Genomic DNA, 15588 nt, shown 5'->3' with positions numbered 1-15588 from the left:
AATATATTTGCTGAAAAGCAAAATATTTGTTTATTCATAGCTGAACATTTTGCTAACTGCATTTCATTTCCTCTGATGATATGAGCCATTATTGAAAATCCATGGATGAAGGAAATAAACATAATTTCTCTTGTTTCAAACAATAAATTCTTAACTTAAATACATGTGTTTATATTTTGATTTACAGAATTTAATTTAACCAATAAACTTATTATAATAAATATGAAATTCCTTATCATTTCTCTATGAAAACTGTCTTTTTTCGATCATTTGTAGGGTGCATATCATCCAACAACTCACGTATACACTCAAACTGATATAAAAGAAATCATTGAAGCTGCTCGTTTGTTGGGAATTCGTGTTATACCAGAATTTGATTCACCAGGTAAATATATTTCCTTTGATATCTTGTTTGGTATTTCATATTAAAACCATAACCACACTCACATTTCGTTAGTTTCTCATATTTTAGGATAATATACACATTGGGTAGCAGGAAACTGAGGATAGCATTATATATTCCTAGGTTATGACAGACTTAGTCAGGAGAATTACAAAGAACATCGGTTGTTAAGACACCACTCGGTGACTTTCCCTTATTCAATGAGACCAAGACGAGTCATGCAAAAGCATGCTTTCCTCACGGTGGGTCAGAACCCATGTAGGGGAATATAGGTGACGCTATCCTTGTCCCTAATCTACCTTACATTGTAGAGATAATCGACGAAAGTGATAGTAGATGTTATCTCGAAGATTTCGATATAAGCAAAAAATAATGAATACAAAGTGTAATAATTAATTGAACAACAAAGGTTTATTGTACGAATACAAACATGAATATACTCCATATATATATATATATATATATATATATATATATATATATATATATATATATACTATTAATTGATATAATTTAGTTTAAATTAAGCTTTTATTTTCATAAATATGAGAGATTTCTTTATATATGTGTGTGTGTTTGTGTGTGGAAATCATATAATAGAAGTCTATTTAAACGTAGAAATATACCTAATAAAAATATTTATTCAGTGTATTAATTAGGTTAAGGCCAAACAAATATTTAGATTATACGAAATAAGTTAAAATGGCGTAAACAAATTCAATGAATACAAATTAGTTTTGTTTAAAAAAATCTAAATATACGTATTGTAGATTGCTTACATTATCTAAGACAATAGATATTAACTATTTATAAGTACTAAATTTAAAAGTATTATATATTATCTATATATATAAATTCATTTTCCTTTCTGTGTGTTTGTTTGCTTGTTTGTTTGTTCACAATTTAATTAATATGTACAAAAGGTCCTTTACTTTACTATTTCATTTATTTCTATATATAGCATGATTCTTGCAAAATATATGATTAAGAGGTGATCTCATTTGCATAATAATGTGTTATTACTGGAACACTCAGTATGAATAAAACGCATGAAGCTAAATTCTCATGATTACAAACAAGAAGTGTTAAGGTCACCTCCAAAATGGTCGCGCCTCGCTCTGTTTATTTACAATAATAAAACACCAGAAAAAAACGCCTACGCCCTCTGGTTGTAAAGGGCTATAATTAGTAACATTAGGATTAGTGATGTAAGGGAAGTAACTCTGCCCAATATATTACATCCTTTCAATTTTACTTGGAATCACCAACATAATCGTTCAATTTTGTAGGTGGTCTCCAAATACGTCTTATCCATATGTCTGCTCTCAGGTACAAAATTTTTCTCAGAAACTTCAGGTGTGCCAGAATTCTCAAGATTTTCTGCAGAGTTATCTGTCTGTAACTCAGGCGTCACTTTCTCTGCTGCTCTTGATGAAAGTTTCGTCAGCTGATCCGCATCTCTCCTTATTGTTCCTCCACTGGCCACCACTCCAAAATTCACTACTCCCAACTGTCTGGTAATGGTACCTTCAATCCATTGTTAAGCAGATCCATAATTCCACAAGAGGACATGATTGACTACTTTGAAATCACGAAGTTTTACCATTACTTTGCTCCTCCTTTCCATTTTATTTTTCATGTCAAAAGCTTTGTGAATGCCTGGTTTTACCAAATGAAATGCCGTTCTTAACTGCTGTTTGAAAATCAGCTCAGCTGGAGAAACCCCAGTTGATGAGTTGGGAGTTATCCTTTAGGTGAATAAAAATCTGTTCACTTTGGTTTCGAGCGTAGCCTTATGGTCTGTTTGCATCCTTTTAAGCGCTTCCTTGAATGTGTGCAAACTGCGCTCAACTTGTCCATTTGAGGACGGGTGGTAAGGAGCTGTGAAAATGTGCCAAATTCGTTGGTATTCATGAATGCTTTCAATTCTTGACTTGTAAAGCAGGGGGCCATTGCCCATGTGTTGTGAAGATTCCTCTCATTTTCTCAATTGTGGCTGTCACAGAAGATATTTTCATTATACATATCTCCGTTCCCTTTGAATAAGCATCTACTACTATCAAAAACATGTGTCCCAAAAATGGACCTGCATAATCTATGTGGATTCTTTCCCATGGCGAACTTGGATGTTCCCAGCAATGAATGGGAGCCTTGCTGGGGTTACTGTGATTGAGCATGCAAGTTCCACAAGCTTTTCCAGTTTTCTCAATGTCAGTGTCTAGACTTGGTCTACACACATAGCTGCAAGCAAGGGCCTTCATCCGTACGATCCCTATGTGTGCCTGATGCAGTTGCTGCAAAACTTTCACTCGAAGTCTGGCTGGAATTACAACCCTACTTCCCCATGATACCACACAATCTTCACATGTCAACTCTGTTCGCTTGTTAAAATGGGGCTACATTGCTGTGTCTGGGATGCACTTGCTCCAGCCATTTATGATGTATTCATACACCCGACTCAAAGTGGGGTCTCTTCTCATCTTCATTCTTACTGCTGTCACAGCTACTAGAGCTTCAATCGAATTCATCATGTGTATTCTGTTAATGTTTGGCGTGCATCTTGTTTCTGTGCATTGATTGGAAGACGACTTAGGCAATTTGCATTTTCATTGAGGGACCCAGCACGATACTCCAACTTATAATCATAGGCTGCTAGAAAGAGGGCCCATCGTTACACCCAGGCTGCAGCAAGAGAAGCAATCGGTTTGTGTTCAACAAATAGCCCCAATAACGGCTTGTGGTCTGTGAACAAAGTAAAATTATTCCCATGCAAATATTGGTGTAACTTTTTAACTGCAAAAACCAGGGCCAGCCCCTCCTTCTCAATGTGTGCATAAGTCCGTTCTGCGTCAGACAGTGTTTATGAAATAAAGCATACTGGTTTCTCCCTTCCATCTTCCATTTTTTGAGCCATTGCAGTTCCTAGTCCAAAAGGGAGAAGCATCTACTTCCACTAGAATAGGTTTGGATGGGTCTAAATGAATTAAAAGGGGTGCAGAACACAACATCTTCTTTGTTTCTTCAAAGGCCCTCATTTGTCCAGCAAAAATTGGGAAATCAGATTTTTCTTTTTTGGTGAATTAATATGCTATGCAGAAATGTATTATAAATTTATAATTGCAAATCGACAAAAAAAAGAAAGAAAGAAAGAAAACAGGTGCCAACAATTTCATAAGAATGTAGTATTTACAAAAATACTCGAAAAATGTTTACCAATGAAACAAGGAAGTTTTGTCAAGAAAAATAAATACTGATAAATATTTATAATTAATTATAAAGAAATTAAATATAAAACTATTTCTTTAAAAATTGAGAGTGGGAGATCAGTTTCACACATAAATTTAATGTAAAAGCAGCTCTTATTTCCGAGATATTCTAGCGTTTTAGAACAGTTAATCAAATTTTTTCTACAGGAGTTCAATTCTGTGCATTTTGGAGGGTATCTACTTTCTTAAGTGATTACACATGGTTTTATGAACTTGTCAGATGGATTTAGCGTTAAATGGTATGATGATCGTTTTATGTTAAATTTATATATGATACTAATCTCCCACTCGAAATTCTAAAATAACTCTGGGAATTGTGCAGTACATATAACAAAACGAAATAGTGGTAAATATATATATATATATATATATATATATATATATATATATATATATATATATATATATATATATAACCAACAAGTAAATGTTACCAAAGGCAAGATAAGTTACTCTTCTGTCTACCTGGATGAGTTTTATGTGGTTTGACATATTTTAAAGCGTCTATTTAATTAGAAACACAAGTAGTGCCGAGTTGGTTGGTTGGTTGTTTTTGTTTTAAGGCATATCAATCCTTTTCAGGTTATTTAATACCGAATCCAGTGATTTTGAAGAACAATTTTTTAATAGTGTATATTTATTTTTTTTTAAGTCGGTTTCTATTTAACTCATAGTTGGGACCCTCACAGGTACTACCAATCCGGGTCAGAGTGGACCTAGGAGCAATGGCAATTAAAGGGTGGCTCCACATTCCCCAAAGCCCGCAAGCTGGGGCCTCACCATCGGATATAGTTTAAGGTCATATCCAGGACCTAGTGTCAAGTTGGTAAGTTAGAACGACAAGATCACCGACATCAGACATTCTACTGGAAAGTCTTGATAATCGCTTAAATCATAAAAATAAAACAAAATACTGATAGAAATTCACCTAATAAATGTCACGGTGACACTTATTGGGTGGATTTCTCTTAGTATTTTGCTTATTTTTTTAGTTTTGAGCCATTATGGACACTCCAAAAACGGCATGTTCTTGTTGGCCACGTTGTTATCGGTTTAACTTACCAACTCCGACAATCTCAATCAATGAAAACACCTCATCTCAAAAATACAGACAATTACAAACTCAACACTACTTGTTTTTTAACCGAATAAAAGTTTTAAAATACGTTAAAACACAAACACTTATCCAGGTAAGTAGAAGAATGACTTATTTCGCCTTTGATAACATTTATTTGTTTGTTAACCTCTTTTTCATTTTGTTGTATATATCGCAAAATTCCCATAATTTTTTTTTCTGCAAATGTTTTTAAAGTGTTTATATGTAATCACTTATAAATTGCAGGGGGATAGGTATTAAGTTAAGGTGTTAATCTACACATTTGCATTATTATTGTTATTATCTTGGTTTTTCAAATTAATATAATAGCCAACCAAATCTTTATAATTATAATAAAAATTATGAGCATAGGGAAGGCACAGAATAGTTTTAAAACTATTTTTAAATTTCAGGTTTGAGCCTGCCTACGGGCTAATTTTTTTTTTTTTTTTTTTGCAGCCGCACAGGCACTCACTGCTATTTTTATTGAAATAAAAGTTGTTTTGATTCATTTATTTTTTATTTATTTTTATTGGGGGGGGGGGGCGCAGCGGATGGACAACAAAATGTGCTCAGTATCTGGAGAATAGCTTTTTCTCTTTGTATCCCTTCTGCTGAAATATCTGGTAGAAAGGGTATTTTTTAGGGCGATTACATTTACATGTTTTTATCCATTCTTTTATTTTTGAAATTGCTGTGGGGATATCTGCGTTGACCATGATGAAAATGATCAGTATCCTTACTATAGTAGGTGTGTTTCAAACGGAACTTCATGTCGACCTGAGCAACGCCGGGTACCCATGCTAGTATAAGATATTTTTAGTATTAATTGTAATGTGACCATATTATATTAATTTGATTAATTGATTGAAAAGCATGAATGACTCTGTATTAAAATCAAGACAATTGCAACTACTCTTCCGATATTTTCGGATTTATGTAATCATGTCCATATTCTTTTATTTTTATTTATAGTTAATGAGTTCTTATTCTTCTGATGAGTCAGGGCGGAAAATATTCAAAAACTGGCATAATAATTATATGAGTGTTTCTGTGTTACGAAACAGGTGCTGTCGAGAATTGAATATTTTAATATGCTGAAAAAATAAACGGTAAGATGAACAACATATTGGAATTGGGAATATAGATCTTTTGTCATTTCTTTGTATATGCTCTGTAGTTATATTCAACATGCATGGAGTTTCATAAATAAAAGGATTGTTATAAATAAAAGGTGAAATATAATTGAATAAGCATATTTTTTCATAAACACGCACACGCACTGACACACACATGAACACACACGCACACACACACGCACACACATGCACACACGCGCGTGCGCGCATACCCCCCCACACACACACGCATGCACACACGTACACACGCACACACACACGCACACACGCACACGCGCACGCGCACACATACACACGCACACACACATGCACACACACACACGCACGCACGCGCGCACACACACACACGCATGCACACACACATGCACACACACATACACACGCACGCACACACGCACATATATATATATATATATATATATATATATATATGTGTGTGTGTGTGTGTGTGTGTGTGTGTGTGTGTGTGTGTGTGTGTAAGTGTGGAAGAGTATTTCACCGACGAACGCATGTAGAATTACTTTCTTTCATCAAACTCTTCCTTTTCTATCTTTCTTTTAGTCATTGGCGTTGCCGACTAGCTACCCATAGTGTTTGTGTAGTGTGTTCCATTATAACACCTTCCTCCTTGCTAAATTCTTTCCTTTAATTTCATTCTGAACATTTTGTTTTCTTTGAATTTGAACATAAACATTCAGTCTTTTTCTTTTTTCTTTCATTTCTTACAATTTGAAATGGTGTCTTTTTAGTATTTTGGAAAATCTGCAATTCTTAGCATCGATGTTATCTTCATCGGTACTTTAAACTTCATTGTTAATGGGAGCTTTAATCTGTAAAGTGTTGCATAGCATTCCCATTTGTAATTCTATATTGTTTTCGATTGTTTCCATTTATCGGTGGGGGGGGGTTAATTGATTTATATGTCTTTTATGGAAAAAATGTCTTTCATTTTATTATATAGACCATTTTCTCAATTTTTTTGGAGACTATACCGTCCTCTCAAAAAACAGTTTCCTGCCTGTTAGTTCCCATAAATCGTTAGGAATTTGGGGATGCTTTTTTCTTCCGTGTCGATGTTGTCATTCTTTTTCAATGTTCTTTTAGTGAGTCCGTTGGACCTAGGATTAATGTTGTCACGTGTTCAATTGCCAACGACTCATAGTAGCCCTTAAATCCATATCATGTGAACATTGCACCATTGTGACTTACTATTGTATTTGGTACTGCAAAACAACTAAATACTTTGTTTAATGCCTTTATAGTGGTGTTCGAAGCCTTTGGGTGTTTGTATCTATAAATTTCAAGCCATTTCAAAAAACTATCTACAATTACTAGGTAATAATATCTCTTTAATAGTCCTGCATAATCAATATAAATACAAGTACAGAGTATGTTTGTTTTCGGCCAGGGCTGAGTCCTCATTGGTGGAGCTTTTGCTGCTAATTAACATCCTTTACATAATTTTCCCAAACTTTCAATGCCGGGGTTCATTTGGGGCCAATAAGTGTACCCTCTCATCAATGCCTTTATTATGGAATATGGAATTCTTTTTAAATTCTCCTTTGTAAAACTCATGCTATTAGGGCTATCTGCATAGTTCAGCATTTCATCACATATCAAAAATAGAAACACCTTTAATCCTTTTTTTTTTTTTTTGCTCCACTTTATTTTTTTTCTTTATATTGCTAATATATTCATCCACTTTCCCTGCTTTTTTTTTTTAAATTTTACTAATTTTAATTAATTGTTACCGGTAGTTCTCTAACAGTATTAATGAGTACATTCGCTAGTATATATATATATATATATATATATATATATATATATATATATATATATATATATATATATATATATATATATATATATGTATATATATATATATATATATATATATATATATACTTAGATGTTGTTTTGTTTTTGGTTTTAGCGATGTTTTTGAATGAACTCAATCACTTACGAAAGTGCATTTTTACCTAAATGCGAGTTGGGAATAATTTTCCCTTTTAACCAATTTGGTACCCCCACATGGAGAGCGGTATATATATTATCCACTGACACGTGTTTCGTCGTCTACGACTCATCAGAGTGGCTGAATCTAGCCAGTGGATAATTACATTTTAAAAATAATATATATATATATATATATATATATATATATATATATATATATATATATATATATATAATGAACTCTCCTGTTGATTTCAGCATATGAGCTTCTGCCACAACAACTAAGTTGCTCATAAATCCACACAGATTATTTGTTTATCGTGGTAAAAGCTTTGTGTAGAACCAACCACAGATTTTTGTATTACTGCTAACCTTTGATGGTGCAGATGACTGCCACTGGACAGAGTATACAGTAAACCGCAGGGTTTTACATCAGTTTCCTGCGCCTAGATGTATGTCTTAACAAAGACTGGGGGGGGGGCGTTTCTCCCAGTGAATTAATGAGCCCCCAGATATCAATATATATATATATATATATATATATATATATATATATATATATATATATATATATATATATATATAAAGCTGAACGTCTGTGTGTGTGTCTGGCCACGAATAGGCTCCTATATGGTTGACTATTATAGAAAACTGATCACATATAATGATAGAAGATGTATCGAGACACAGGATGGGTATGTTTGATCTGGCATAATGATGATTCATCAAAATTGTGGGGTCTGCGTATGCGCCTGGTCCACAAAGTATGGAAATAAAAAATTAAAAAATTAAAACAAAACTTTTACAAGTGTTTTTGATATAGATGTACATAATAATACTTTGATAAGTATGTTTTAACTTAAAGAGGGATGGTATAATAAAATTGTGGGGTCTGCGTTCACGCCTGGCCTCCATAGAATGGAAATAGGCACAAACTTTAATAAAGACTTTTCATATCTATCTGCGTAAGTATACTTTGATAATCATGTTTCAGTTTGAAGAAATATGTATAATAAAATTATGAGGTGTTCGTTCGCACCTGACCTCCATAGAATGGAAATATGTCACAAAGTTTAACAAGGTTTTTTAATATAGATCCACAGAATATTGTGATAAGTGTTTCAGTGTGAGCAGGTATGGTATAATAAATTATGGGGTTTATCTATTTTATTTTTACTTTCATCATATTTTGCTTTGGTTTTGATACGCCCAAATTCGAAGCTATCTCTTTACAACCATTCCTTTTCATAACCTATCATACTTTCATAAATCAGAGTCCATTTTCTGTAGGCTGTTTTTGAATCCAGTCAACGACGGGTACTTTTGCTAGTATATATATATATATATATATATATATATATATATATATATATATATATATATATATATATATATATATCTATATATATATATATATATATGTATACTAGCAAAAGTACCCGTCGTTGACTGGGTTCAAAATATATATCACATCATGCATCTCCTACTGTCTAGACGACTTCTGCTGTCTGGGTTAACGCCTACACATTTGCAATTCTAACTTGGATTGATCTAATTTTCAAATATAACGTCTGCTCCTACCATTTCACGCTTGACCAACGATGGGAGCAGACCAGTTGTTACATTTAAGTGACTGAATTTCAACCTTATGATTTTGGGTCTTTCGCGGTAACTGCAAGAGGAATTTTTATTCCTTTAAGCTACATTGAGTTTCTTTTCCAATCGAATTATTTCTTGCTATGCAATGACTTTTCCAATCAGATCATTTTTCACTCTACACCTCACTTGTACGTTTCGCTGAATTTGAGCTTTTGACTATTTGTTTTAAAATTTTTCCTTCACTTTTTGGATTTGCCATCGAGGTAGTTTTCATGAACTCTGGACCTTCTACTTCCAGTTTATTTCTTTCCATATTTCTCCTTATTTTCACATGTTTTTTACTGACATGAATACTTTTTTTTTGCAATTTATGATTAACCATCATAAAGTGCTGTTTCATTTAATGCCATAGCTAGCAAATTTTAGCTCGGCTATAATGTTTATTTGCTAATTTCTTTCTTTCCTCTGAAGAGAAGAATAGCATTCTTTGAAACTTCGCAGAATAAGGATGTTTTGAAAATTGTTTTCGGAGTATTCTGTCAAACAATAAATTTACTTGTAAATTTATTGTTTACAGTCTTGATTTCTTTTCCTTTTATATTATTATTATTATTATTATTATTATTATTATTACTATTATTATTATTATTATTACTATTATTATTATTACTATTATTATTATTATTACTATTATTATTATTATTATTATTATTATTATTACTATTATTACTATTATTATTATTACTATTATTATTATTATTATTATTATTATTATTACTATTACTATTACTATTATTATTATTATTATTATTATTATTACTATTATTATTATTATTATTATTATTATTATTATTATTATTACTATTATTATTATTATTATTATTACTATTATTATTATTATTATTATTATTATTATTATTATTATTATTATTATTATTATTACTCTACTTATGGAGATAACTAACTTTATTCTTTTGCTGCTTTGAGACAACTTCCTCTCACTTGTTGTTTCCTGTTAGTTTTGTTATTTTAAATTCAGGATGACCCCACCCCACCACCACCCGGTCCAAAAAAATAAAAAAATGAAGTCCACCCATTGAATTGGTAATAAAATTAACAATCTTTACTGCAATCCAACCATATTTTGTGCAAATAAATATCAGTATATGCCTGACTTGTTCACCAAGTTTCAATCATCAATGTCCAACAGTCTTTGTTTTTTCATCGCTGAATGATAAGCACATACAGCATGCCAAATTATCAATAACTTTGACACACTTCTCTCTGATTTCGGCTGTTATAGTCATCTTCGGTTTAGGAATAATCTCAGGATTGTTTTGATAAATATTATGTTTGAGGTAAACTCGAAGATAAAAAAACTCTGTTAATGTCCAGTGAATCAAACCTCCTACTGATGAGACGATCATGAAAGTGTTTTTTTTTTTTTGCATATAATTGAATAGCAATAAAACAAAGACTGTTGGCAGCTCATAACTGAAACTTGGTGGACAAGTCAGGCATAGGCTTAACTTTATTAATACAAAATATGGTTGGATGGCAGAAACGATTGTGAATTTTATTAACGATTCCATGGAGGGGGGAATTTTGGCGGAAGGTAACCTCTACTTTTAAGTTGTTTCCTTTTTATATGCATTTCTATAATTCTAGGCCACACGAAATCTTGGGGTGCTGCATTTAGAAACCTGTTGACTATATGCTATGAACCTATGGGATATTTTCCGACTGGCCAATATGGCCCTATAAATCCAATGACTGAATTCACTTATAAATTCATGCAAACATTCTTCAAAGAGATTAGCCAAGTTTTTCCAGATACGTACATTCACATTGGTGGAGATGAAGTTGATTTTGACTGTTGGTAAGTAAAAAATTTTCATTAATACACTTTTTAATTAAGCAACTAATTAGTTCTTTTCTCGGTGTTGTATTTTGGCTGTGTTTAAAAGAAGGAATGAAAACCACCGATGTATAAAAAATACGGCAATATATATTTCTACATTGAAAAACATACAATTGAAAATATAAGATATAATTTTAACAACTAAATTCGATGCTAAAAGATGTTTTTCAATAAATGAAAACAATAAAAATCAATATAAAACAATGTAAAACTATAAAAATCAATGTAAAAAATATAAAACAATATAAAACAATAATATTCAATGTCAAGCAATATAAAACAATATAAAACAATAAAAATCAATGTCAAACAATATAAAACAATACAAAGCAATGTCAAACAATATAAAACAATAAAAAGCAATGTCAAACAATATAAAACAATAAAAAGCAATGTCAAACAATATAAACAATAAAAAGCAATGTCAAACAATATAAAACAATAAAAAGAAATGTCAAACAATATAAAACAATAAAAAGCAATATCAAACAATATAAAACAATAAAAATCAATGTCAAACAATATAAAACAATAAAAATCAATGTCAAACAATATAAAACAATAAAAAGCAATGTCAAACAATATAAAACAATTAAAAGCAATGTCAAACAATATAAAACAATATAAATCAATGTCAAACAATATAAAACAATAATAATCAATGTCAAACAATATAAAACAATAAAAAGCAATGTCAAACAATATAAAACAATAAAAAGCAATGTCAAACAATATAAAACAATAAAAATCAATGTCAAACAATATAAAACAATAAAAAGCAATGTCAAACAATATAAAACAATAAAAATCAATGTCAAACAATATAGAACAATAAAAAGCAATGTCAAACGATATAAAACAATAAAAATAAATGTAAAACAATATAAAACAATAAAAAAATCAATGTCAAACAATATAAAACAATAAAAATCAATGTCAAACAATATAAAACAATAAAAATCAATGATAAACAATATAAAACAATAAAAAGCAATGTCAAACAATATAAAACAATAAAAAGCAATTTCAAACAATATAAAACAATAAAAAGCAATGTCAAACAATATAAAACAATAAAAATCAATGTCAAACAATATAAAACTATAAAAAGCAATGTCAAACAATATAAAACTATAAAAATCAATGTCAAACAATATAAAACAATAAAAAGCAATGTCAAACAATATAAAACAATTAAAATAAATGTAAAACAATATAAAATAATAAAAAAAATCAATGTCAAACAATATAAAACAATAAAAATCAATAACAAACAATATAAAACAATAAAAAGCAATGTCAAACAATATAAAACAATAAAAATCAATAACAAACAATATAAAACAATAAAAATCAATGTCAAACGATATAAAACAATAAAAATCAATGTCAAACAATATAAAACAATAAAAAGCAATGTCAAACAATATAAAACAATAAAAAGCAATGTCAAACAATATAAAACAATAAAAAGCAATGTCAAACAATATAAAACAATAAAAATAAATGTAAAACAATATAAAATAATAAAAAAAATCAATGTCAAACAATATAAAACAATAAAAATCAATAACAAACAATATAAAACAAGAAAAATCAATGTCAAACAATATAGAACAATAAAAATCAATGTCAAACAATATAAAACAATAAAAAGCAATGTCAAACAATATAAAACAATAAAAATCAATGTCAAACAATATAACACGATAAAAATCAATGTCAAACAATATAAAACAATAAAAAGCAATTTCAAACAATATAAAACAATAAAAATCAATGTCAAACAATATAAAACAATAAAAATCAATGTCAAACAATATAAAACAATAAAAATCAATGTCAAACAATATAAAACAATAAAAGCTATGTCAAACAATATAAAACAATAAAAAGCAATTTCAAACAATATAAAACAATAAAAAGCAATGTCAAACAATATAAAACAATAAAAATCAATGTCAAACAATATAAAACAATAAAAATCAATGTCAAACAATATAAAACAATAAAAATCAATGTCAAACAATATAAAACAATAAAAAGCAATGTCAAACAATGTAAAACAATAAAAAGCAATGTCAAACAATATAAAACAATAAAAATCAATGTCAAACAATATAAAACTATAAAAATCAATGTCAAACAATATAAAACAATAAAAATCAATGTCAAACAATATAAAACTATAAAAATCAATGTCAAACAATATAAAACAATAAAAAGCAATGTCAAACAATATAAAACAATAAAAATCAATGTCAAATAATATAAACCAATAAAAATCAATGTCAAACAATATAAAACAATAAAAAGCAATGTCAAACAATATAAAACAATAAAAATCAATGTCAAACAATATAAAACAATAAAAAGCAATTTCAAACAATATAAAACAATAAAAAGCAATGTCAAACAATATAAAACAATAAAAATCAATGTCAAACAATATAAAACAATAAAAAGCAATGTCAAACAATATAAAACAATAAAAATCAATGTCAAACAATATAAAACAATAAAAAGCAATGTCAAACAATATAAACAATAAAAAGCAATGTCAAACAATATAAAACAATAAAAAGCAATGTCAAACAATATAAAACAATAAAAAGCAATATCAAACAATATAAAACAATAAAAATCAATGTCAAACAATATAAAACAATAAAAATCAATGTCAAACAATATAAAACAATAAAAAAGCAATGTCAAACAATATAAAACAATAAAAATCAATGTCTAACAATATAGAACAATAAAAAGCAATGTCAAACAATATAAAACAATAAAAATAAATGTAAAACAATATAAAACAATAAAAAAATCAATGTCAAACAATATAAAACAATAAAAATCAATGTCTAACAATATAAAACAATAAAAATCAATGATAAACAATATAAAACAATAAAAAGCAATGTCAAACAATATAAAACAATAAAAAGCAATTTCAAACAATATAAAACAATAAAAAGCAATGTCAAACAATATAAAACAATAAAAATCAATGTCAAACAATATAAAACTATAAAAAGCAATGTCAAACAATATAAAACTATAAAAATCAATGTCAAACAATATAAAACAATAAAAAGCAATGTCAAACAATATAAAACAATTAAAATAAATGTAAAACAATATAAAATAATAAAAAAAATCAATGTCAAACAATATAAAACAATAAAAATCAATAACAAACAATATAAAACAATAAAAATCAATGTCAAACAATATAAAACAATAAAAAGCAATGTCAAACAATATAAAACAATAAAAAGCAATGTCAAACAATATAAAACAATAAAAAGCAATGTCAAACAATATAAAACAATAAAAAGCAATGTCAAACAATATAAAACAATAAAAAGCAATGTAAAACAATATAAAACAATAAAAAGCAATGTCAAACAATATAAAACAATAAAAATAAATGTAAAACAATATAAAATGATAAAAAAAATCAATGTCAAACAATATAAAACAATAAAAATCAATAACAAACAATATAAAACAATAAAAATCAATGTCAAACAATATAAAACAATAAAAAGCAATGTCAAACAATATAAAACAATAAAAAGCAATGTCAAACAATATAAAACAATAAAAAGCAATGTCAAACAATATAAAACAATAAAAATAAATGTAAAACAATATAAAATAATAAAAAAAATCAATGTCAAACAATATAAAACAATAAAAATCAATAACAAACAATATAAAACAATAAAAAGCTATGTCAAACAATATAAAACAATAAAAATCAATGTCAAACAATATAAAACAATAAAAATCAATGTCAAACAATATAAAACAATAAAAAGCAATGTCAAACAATATAAAACAATAAAAAGCAATGTCAAACAATATAAAACAATAAAAATCAATGTCAAACAATATAAAACAATAAAAGCAATGTCAAACAATATAAAACAATAAAAAGCAATTTCAAACAATATAAAACAATAAAAAGCAATGTCGAACAATATAAAACAATAAAAATCAATGTCAAACAATATAAAACAATAAAAATCAATGTCAAACAATATAAAACAATAAAAAGAAATGTCAAACAATATAAAACAATAAAAAGCAATATCAAACAATATAAAACAATAAAAATCAATGTCAAACAATATAAAACAATAAAAAGCAATGTCAAACAATATAAAACAATAAAAATCAATGTCAAACAATATAAAACA

General features: G+C 28.4%; 1 protein-coding gene across 1 annotated transcript in view; it reads left to right on the top strand.

The window, feature by feature from the left end:
• LOC145286090 (beta-hexosaminidase subunit alpha-like) overlaps positions 1 to 15588 on the top strand; it is a 76082-nt gene that overhangs the window by 15033 nt on the left and 45461 nt on the right. The window contains exons 3-4 of the mRNA XM_080134768.1: positions 277 to 385; positions 11128 to 11338. Coding sequence (XP_079990894.1) covers positions 277 to 385; positions 11128 to 11338 — 320 coding nt within the window. The remainder of the gene's footprint in view (positions 1 to 276; positions 386 to 11127; positions 11339 to 15588) is intronic.

The sequence above is a fragment of the Euprymna scolopes genome, chromosome 10, assembly GCF_053919585.1.
Source record: "Euprymna scolopes isolate OS-2025 chromosome 10, ASM5391958v1, whole genome shotgun sequence".
NCBI classification, from domain to species: Eukaryota; Metazoa; Mollusca; class Cephalopoda; order Sepiida; family Sepiolidae; genus Euprymna; species Euprymna scolopes.
Note: the sequence above shows the minus strand (reverse complement) of the source record. Positions and strands in the feature narration are given on the sequence as shown.